The sequence below is a fragment of the Triticum aestivum genome, chromosome 7A (assembly GCF_018294505.1).
Source record: "Triticum aestivum cultivar Chinese Spring chromosome 7A, IWGSC CS RefSeq v2.1, whole genome shotgun sequence".
In the NCBI taxonomy this organism is placed as follows: Eukaryota; Viridiplantae; Streptophyta; class Magnoliopsida; order Poales; family Poaceae; genus Triticum; species Triticum aestivum.
The window spans coordinates 673,199,384-673,208,259 of record NC_057812.1 but is presented as its reverse complement, the minus strand read 5'-3'; the positions used below and the strand labels follow the sequence as shown (position 1 = coordinate 673,208,259).

The 8,876-nt window shown below is 42.6% G+C and overlaps 1 protein-coding gene across 2 annotated transcripts; it reads left to right on the top strand.

Moving 5' to 3' along the window:
* The first annotated feature begins 4,846 nt into the window (after positions 1-4,846).
* Positions 4,847-8,383, top strand: LOC123154550 (uncharacterized). Of its 2 annotated transcripts, none has more exons than XM_044573248.1 (3): positions 4,847-4,975; positions 7,247-7,923; positions 8,018-8,383. In XM_044573248.1, exons 2-3 carry the CDS (start codon positions 7,318-7,320, stop codon positions 8,117-8,119), a joined length of 708 nt encoding a protein of 235 aa, XP_044429183.1. In that variant the 5' UTR covers positions 4,847-4,975; positions 7,247-7,317; the 3' UTR covers positions 8,120-8,383. The 2 variants fall into 2 exon arrangements, with proteins under 2 accessions (XP_044429183.1, XP_044429184.1); XM_044573249.1 differs by having other exon boundaries at positions 4,867-4,975; positions 7,271-7,923.
* The last annotated feature ends 493 nt before the right edge of the window (positions 8,384-8,876 follow it).

Below are 8,876 nucleotides of genomic sequence, written 5' to 3'. Positions count from 1 at the left end.
GTGACCAGTCCCTTTGCAGTAGAAATACTTAGTCTCAGGCTTAGGACCAGACTTGGGCTTCTTCACTTGAGCAGCAACTTGCTTGCTGTTCTTCTTGAAGTTCCCCTTCTTCCCTCTGCCCTTTTCTTGAAACTAGTGGTCTTGTCTACCATCAACACTTGATGTTTTTCTCGATTTCTACCTTCGTCAATTTCCGCATTACGAAGAGCTTGGGAATCATTTCTGTTATCCCTTGCATATCATAGTTCATCACGAAGTTCTACTAACTTGGTGATGGTGACTAGAGAATTCTGTCAATCACTATCTTATCTGGAAGATTAACTCCCATTTGATTCAAGCGATTGTAGTACTCAGACAATCTGGGCACATGCTCACTAGTTGAGCGATTCTCCTCCATCTTTTAGCTATAGAACTTGTTGGAGACTTCATATCTCTCAACTCGGGTATTTGCTTGAAATATTAACTTCAACTCCTGGAACATCTCATATGCTCCATGACGTTCAAAACGTCTTTGAAGTCCCGGTTCTAAGCCATTAAGCATGGTGCACTAAACTATCAAGTAGTCATCATATTGAGCTAGCCAAACGTTCATAACGTCTGCATCTGCTCCTGCAATAGGTCCGTCACCTAGCGGTGCATCAAGGACATAATTCTTCTGTGCAGCAATGAGGATAAACCTCAGATCACGATCCAATCCGCATCATTGCTACTAACATCTTTCAACACAATTTCCTCTAGGAACATATCAAAATAAACACAGGGAAGCAACAACGCGAGCTATTGATCTATAACATAATTTGCAAAATACTACCAGGACTAAGTTCATGATAAATTTAAGTTCAATTTAATCATATTACTTAAGAACTCCCACTTAGATAGACATCCCTCTAATCCTCTAAGTGATTACGTGATCCAAATCAACTAAACCATGCCCGATCATCACGTGAGATGGAGTAGTTTCATTGGTGAACATCGCTATGTTGATCATATCTACTATATGATTCACGCTCGACCTTTCGGTCTCCGTGTTCCGAGCCCATATCTGTATATGCTTGGCTCGTCAAGTATAACCTGAGTATTCCGCGTGTGCAACTATTTTGCACCCGTTGTATTTGAACGTAGAGCCTATCACACCCGATCATCACGTGGTGTCTCAGCACGAAGAACTTTCGCAACAGTGCATACTCAGGGAGAACACTTCTTGATAATTAGTGAGAGATCATCTTATAATGCTACCGTCAATCAAAGCAAGATAAGATGCATAAAAGATAAACATCACATGCAATCAATATAAGTGATATGATATGGCCATCATCATCTTGTGCTTGTGATCTCCATCTCCGAAGCACCGTCGTTATCACCATCATCACCTGCGCGACACCTTGATCTCCATCGTAGCATCGTTGTCGTCTCGCCAATCTTATGCTTCCACGACTATCGCTACCGCTTAGTGATAAAGTAAAGCATTACAGCGCGATTGTATTGCATACAATAAAGCGACAACCATATGGCTCCTGCCAGTTGCCGATAACTCGGTTAGAAAACATGATCATCTCATACAATAAAATTTAGCATCATGTCTTGACCATATCACATCACAACATGCCCTGCAAAAACAAGTTAGACGTCCTCTACTTTGTTGTTGCAAGTTTTACGTGGCTGCTACGGGCTTTAAGCAAGAACCAATCTTACCTACGCATCAAAACCACAACGATAGTTTGTCAAGTTGGTGCTGTTTTAACCTTCGCAAGGACCGGGCGTAGCTACACTTGGTTCAACTTAAGTTGGAGAAACTGTCACCCGCTAGCCACCTTTGTGCAAAGCACGTCGGGAGAACCGGTCTCGCGTAAGCGTACGCGTAATGTCGGTCCGGGCCGCTTCGTCCAACAATACCGCCGAACCAAAGTATGACATGCTGGTAAGCAGTATGACTTATATCGCCCACAACTCACTTGTGTTCTACTCGTGCATATAACATCAACATATAAAACCTAGGCTCTGATACCACTGTAGAGTTTCGTAGTAATTTTAAAATTTTCCTACGCACACGCAAGATCATGGTGATGCATAGCAACGAGAGGGGGAGAGTGTGATCTACGTACCTTTGTAGATCGATAATGGAAGCGTTTGGTTGATGTAGTCGTACGTCTCCCCGGCCCGACCGATCAAGCACCGAAACTACGACACCTCCGAGTTCTAGCACACGTTCAGCTGGATGACGATCCCCGGACTCCGATTTAGCAAAGTGTCGGGGAAGAGTTCCGTCAGCACGACGGCGTGGTGACGATCTTGATGTACTACCGTCGCAGGGCTTCGCCTAAGCACCGCTACAATATTATCGAGGACTATGGTGGAAGGGGGCACCGCACACGGCTAAGAATATGATCACGTGGATCAATTTGTGTCTCTAGGGGGTGCCCCTGCCTCCGTATATAAAGGTTCAAGGGAGGGGGGCCGGCCGGCCAGGAGAGGCGCGCCAGGAGGAGTCCTACTCCCTCTGGGAGTAGGACTCCCCCCCTTTCCTAGTTGGAATAGGATTCGTGGAGGAGGGGAAAGAGGAGAGAGAGGAGGAAGGGGGGCCGGCCCCCTCTCCTTGTCCAATTCGGACCAAGGGGGGAGGGGCGCGTGGCCCATCTCTGGCCACCTCTCCTCTCTTCCACTAAGGCCCACTAAGGCCCATATACCTCCCAGGGGGGGTTCCGGTAACCTCCCGGTACTCCAGTAAAATCCCGATTTCACCCGGAACACTTCCGATATCCAAAAATAGGCTTCCAATATATCAATCTTTATGTCTCGACCATTTCGAGACTCCTCGTCATGTCCGTGATCACATCCGGGACTCCGAACAACCTTCGGTACATCAAAATGCATAAACTCATAATGTAACTGTCATCGTAACCTTAAGAGTGCGGACCCTACGGGTTCGAGAACAATGTAGACATGACCGAGACACGTCTCCAGTCAATAACCAATTGCGGAACCTGGATGCTCATATTGGCTGCTACATATTCCACGAAGATCTTTTATCGGTCAGACCGCATAACAACATACGTTGTTCCGTTTGTCATCGGTATGTTACTTGCCCGAGATTCGATCGTCGGTATCTCAATACCTAGTTCAATCTCATTACCGGCAAGTCTCTTTACTCGTTCTATAATACATCATCTCACAACTAACTCACTAGTTGCAATGCTTGCAAGGCTTATGTGATGTGCATTACCAAGAGGGCCCAGAGATACCTCTCCGACAATCGGAATGACAAATCCTAATCTCGAAATACGCCAACCCAACATGTACCTTTGGAGACACCTGTAGAGCTCCTTTATAATCACCCAGTTACGTTGTGACGTTTGGTAGCACACAAAGTGTTCCTCCGGCAAATGGGAGTTGCATAATCTCATAGTCATAGGAACATGTATAAGTCATGAAGAAAGCAATAGCAACATACTAAATGATCGGGTGCTAAGCTAATGGAATGGGTCATGTCAATCACACCATTCTTCTAATAACGTGATCCCGTTAATCAAATGACAACACATGTCTATGGTTAGGAAACATAACCATCTTTGATTAACGAGCTAGTCAAGTAGAGGCATACTAGTGACACTCTGTTTGTCTATGTATTCACACATGTATTATGTTTCCGGTTAATACAATTCTAGCATGAATAATAAACATTTATCATGATATAAGGAAATAAATAATAACTTTATTATTGCCTCTAGGGCATATTTCCTTCAGTTAGGGTTTCCCCCGAGTCGCCTCGGAGGAGACGACGTGGGGCACGGGGGGAGGGGGCAGTTTGAATATAGTCCGGCATCATACATTACCTTGGACAAGTCGAGCTACATCAGAGGTTCGTCTAAGGCGTGTTTCCCTCAAAATCCTCCAAAACCCGATTTAGTGAAACCAATTTAACACTCCACTATCCCAAAAATGACATATGGTTTTCAGTCATAAAACTCTATTCTTATAAAAAAACCGAGTTGGTGATGATGGTGTGCCTGCCATCCTACAATATAGACCGTCCGATCTATATCTGAAGGATAGAAAGCAAACTATGGCAATTTTGTAAAAAGATACCCGCACCCATCTTCACATTTGCAGATAAGGCAATCCCTCGTTCATCTTCGTCTCCCACAAGATAAACAACTCGTATAAATGCATCTTGATGTTCCGTGCAACGCATGGGCCTAATTTTCAATACGCGATGAACATTTGAAGATAAAGGTGTTAAATACGGAGTGACTATTTTTAGAATACGTGATAATCAATGTTTTAATACAACATTTTTTTAACTGCATGTAGGGTGAAAATTTTGAATTGACGGTTTGGTTTTTTCAAATATGCGATGAATTTGGCTTGAAATAATTATTTTTACTTTAAAAGAAACTTGAATCAAATATAAAAAGTAAAGGTGAAATACAGCATATTGGTTGCATCTATCAGTTTCATAAATACATGGATTTTTTCTGAAAATATTTTCTTAAATGCTTCGAGTAAATTTTCTGTTCAACAATCTTTTCCCAAAAACAATTCAGATTTTTTTATCTTTATCCCACTGTACTTATTTTCTCCCAACTGATAGAGACATCCATAAAATAAAGATTTGAATTGGAGAGATCCATATTCCATAATTGGGCGTAACGAACAGGCAAAAAAGGAAGGGAAGAAGAAAGTTCGGGAACTTTTCTTTTTCTTTTTTGAGAATCAGAAAGTTCGGGAAGTAGCGACGCGACGCGAGTAATGGGCTTCATGCAGAGATGGGCCTAACGACGCGACGCTGCTAATCGGCCTGGAAATAATCACGGTAAATGGGCGGTGCTTTCTATAGCCCACACGAGTTCTCTAACTAATTTGTAACCCATCCGGTCGCCCCTTGACCTGCCAGGTTGCATCAAAGAAGAATCCTCGTCGACTTGGTGGCCGCCCCTCTTCTCCGGCAGGCGGCAGTGGCGGACTGTCGATCATCACGGTGAGATACTTCCTCCTCTGCCAGTCGTCCTCCGCAATCCACTTGCTTCTCCTTGCAGTTTCTTTTCCCCTTTTATTGGCGACGAGTCCACCCCTAGCTATCTCTTTCTGCAATAGATGAAAGTGTCACACCTGAATAGGAGATCGTTGCTGTCGCTAATATATGTCTGGATATTCAGGATTTCAGTTGATTTTTCTCGTATCCTTATAAAGTTATAAAGAGGGGAATTGTTATGAATTAGTTTTCACGAATTTAATCACATTAATCTATGCACTTCTAACTTCAGTCTTGTAAATTGCAACAGAAAAACATGCAAAATCTGGTACTCCCTCCGTTCCTAAATATAAGTCTTTCTAGAGATTTCAATAAGAACTATATATGGATGTATATAGACATATTTTATAGTGTAGATTCACATATTTTGCTCCGTATGTAGTCTTTTTTAGAATCTCTAGAAAGGCTTATATTTAGGAACCGAAGTAGTTCCAAGAATATTTGGGTAAAATATTCTATAAAACGGAGTTTGTTGCCCTTCCGAACACATGGAAGGAAAGAAACCATAGAGTGTTCCAGGGAAAGCGAAAACCCGTTATCAATGCTGCATTTGAAAAAAGATAAATACATTAGAACTCCAAACTTGTGTGAATCCATTCATATTGAATTTGCATCACGAAGGCGCAAACAGACTATATCTGATCTAGTCAATTTTTTAGTTTGTCGCGTCCTAGGTTAGCTCGACGAATTTCCTACAAGGCATTATGACGAGGTAAAGAAATATTTCTTCATCTGAAGCATAAACTGCCGGCTGTGTATTCTCTCGGATTACCTGGTAGGAGGTCTTCTCCAGTTGCTGACTGCCTGCCCGGCCACCGGATGGCATGGTTATCTTCTTTTCCTGGTGGTCCGAAAGCACAACGGCAGCCCACCCTGCCTTCGCAAGGGCTTTGTGACGCTAATGATCATCACTGCTTGGGCTATCTGGAAGCACAGGGACGCGGTCATCTTCGAGGGCATGCATCCCTCCAATGCCCATCTGCTAAACAACATCAAAGACGAAGCTCGGAAATGGGCACACGCGGGTGCCAAGGGATTAAATAGGATTCTACATGTAGCCTGGGTCCTCTGTACCGGGGCTGAGCAACCCCACACTCTCCTGCTCACTTGTAACCTCATTGGTGCCTCTGTGTACGCCAACTTGAGGTTACTTCATTGTATCCACTCCCCTACCTATTAATGAAATGATACGCCTCCGCGCGTATTCATGAAAAAGCAACATAAACTGGTTTTAGGGTTTGTTTGTGTTTAGATGAGTGTGATTAGAATAAATTAAATTTGGATCTCAGAAATAAAAAACGAAGATCTGATTTGTTCATGGTGAGTTGGAGATGGTTATTACATTGAAGGGTTAGTGTTCACATTTTAGTTTTTGCATCATTGTTCGAAACTTGTTTTAAGCAATTGCACACCACAAACGAAAATGTAAAATGGTTGCTTTAGTCTGAACCTTTTTTTTCTTGTATAGATTACTTCAAAAAATCGTCTGCAGAGAAACCTTTCATTAAACACTATTATCAGTATGATGCTGCGCTGCACCTGGTACAATACATCTAGTCCCATTGTTCACTTGACTTTCAAGACTCAATCTGGAAAAAAGTGTCGTTGCTTCTATAGTTAATTAGTTATCCGCTTTTGCATATCTGCGACCGAATCTCATGCGGAACCTTGTGGCTTGTGCAGTAATGTTCAGTCCCATACCTTCCTTTTGTGAATATCATATTCTTCTTATCTAGTTAAAATATCAGTAGTAATAAGTAGTACTAATTGGCAGAACTAACGAAGGCAAGGAGGGAAGAAATAACAAACTGTAGTAGGATAAGGCTAGTATTTCTGTGTGTTTCTCCTTTTCGAAGCGTGGTAGGTGCACAATATTCCAAGTTGTGTTCTATATATATACGTCCTAAAAACTCTGTTGCTTTCTGCAACTTCTAAAAGCCCGTAGCCGGCTATCAGCTGTGCCTTTCAATATAACCCGTGCCCTTGGCCTTTTATCTAATTATATAGTATATAATAAAAACAAACTGTCAATATGTATGATTGTTATGTCTTGTGGTCTGTTTATGATATTTTCTACTGTCGTTACTAATTAATCTTCGGGTTACAGTTTGACAAAAGTTGTTACTCTATTTGGCTCTAATAGTTGATGGTAGATTGTTTATTTTTGCTCATTTTGAAGATTTGAACTAGAACACTGCCTAATATTGAAAGCCTTAGAGGACCCTTTCTTGTTGGTGGCAGGAGTAGAAACCAATCAATTGAAATCATTCTGATAAAAAGGGAATATCATGGCTACTAAGGAGTTATCGATGAAGCTCCTGGTTGATACCAAGGCTCAGAAAGTCTGCTTTGCCGAAGCTGACAATGAAGTCGTCGAGTTCCTGTCCAGCCTCCTATGCCTACCGATGAGCACCGTCATCAACCTGCTAACCAAAGAGCGTATGGTTGGCAGCATTGGGAATGTCCTTGATAGCCTGGAGACGCTTGATGCCAAGTATATATACTCAGGCCAGGGCAAGGAGCCCTTCATCAGCCCTGCAATTTCCCCCGCTATGCTCTCTCCTTTGCAACAGCTACTGGGGGATGCACAATTCAGTGCTAGTAGCAGCTTCTTCACCTGTAATGGACTAAGAATCGGCTACACAAACTCTAGCTGTGGGTATTTTTCAGTTGCTAAAGGCAGCAAATGCCCAAGTTGCTCCAGCGGAATGAACATTGCTATGCCGCATGTCAAAACCGAGGGGTTTGTGGTTGGGACGGCCACATATACAGTCAAGGATGATCTCTCAATGATCCCTGCGTCCAGCGTGGCAAGCGTTACCTTGCTCGCGCAGTGTGGTGTCAAGGACCTGAGCATGCTGCAAGAAAAAATGGTGAAAATTGGCAAGGAAGAGGTTACACGCATACTCTCTTATTTCTATCACTAGTTTACCATTTAGTTTTCGATTACTTGGTGCAGTTCATGATATCTGTGTTTGGAATGTTTAGGCGCTGGACATACTCCATGCTTCTCTGAAGTCCAAGACCGTCCTGACTGATGTCTTCCTTCAGTCAAGAAAAGCTCGTTGCAAGAAGGAAACTGTTGCCTAGTTATGCGGTTATGCCCAAGTAAATTCAGCAGAAAGATGTCATGCAGAAATCACCATATGGCCCTGGTGGATGAGTGAGTTGTGAGCTGCCGGTCTGTTTGCATTGCCTGGCCATTCTCTAGGTTAGTGGACCAAAGCTAGTAGGCTGCTTAAATTAAAATCTCTGTTGACATCATGTACCGTGAGATGTGTGCCACTTTTGCCACCAGATTTTTAGGAGATTTTTTAGGAAGATATTTGTATGAACTTTTTTTGGGGGATTTGAATCAAGCTTCTGAATTATAAACCGTTTTCACTGTTGACTTCCTTGCACGATATCTTCAAAACTAAATCACACGTCGTGTCTTCTCTACACCTTGCCTGGTCGGAAGTCAGGTATGAGTGATGACACACATTAGAGAGCTTGTGGTATTTGTGTCCCTAGAATCTTCGGCCCTAGATCTGGGGTTGTTTTTGGCGCTTCGTCCTGTCATGTCTATAGTGGTCGTAAGTATGATGTCAATTTGCTTTAGTTAGTGTCTCTCCCATATCACCTTTTTTACGATGTCGGCATTCTTTCTCAACCGTATGACAATGAAGCAACGGTTCAATATTGTAAAATCCTACTTCAAACTGGGCGTCGTCTGTTTATTTCTTTGACCTGAGGGTTAGAGAAAATTGGAGATGTAACAGGGTAAGCTAGGGAGAATGATTTGACGTGCTTCTAATGTGAACTTTAGTTTTTCTATCAAAGGTAGTCATTGTCTTTTTTTTAGAAA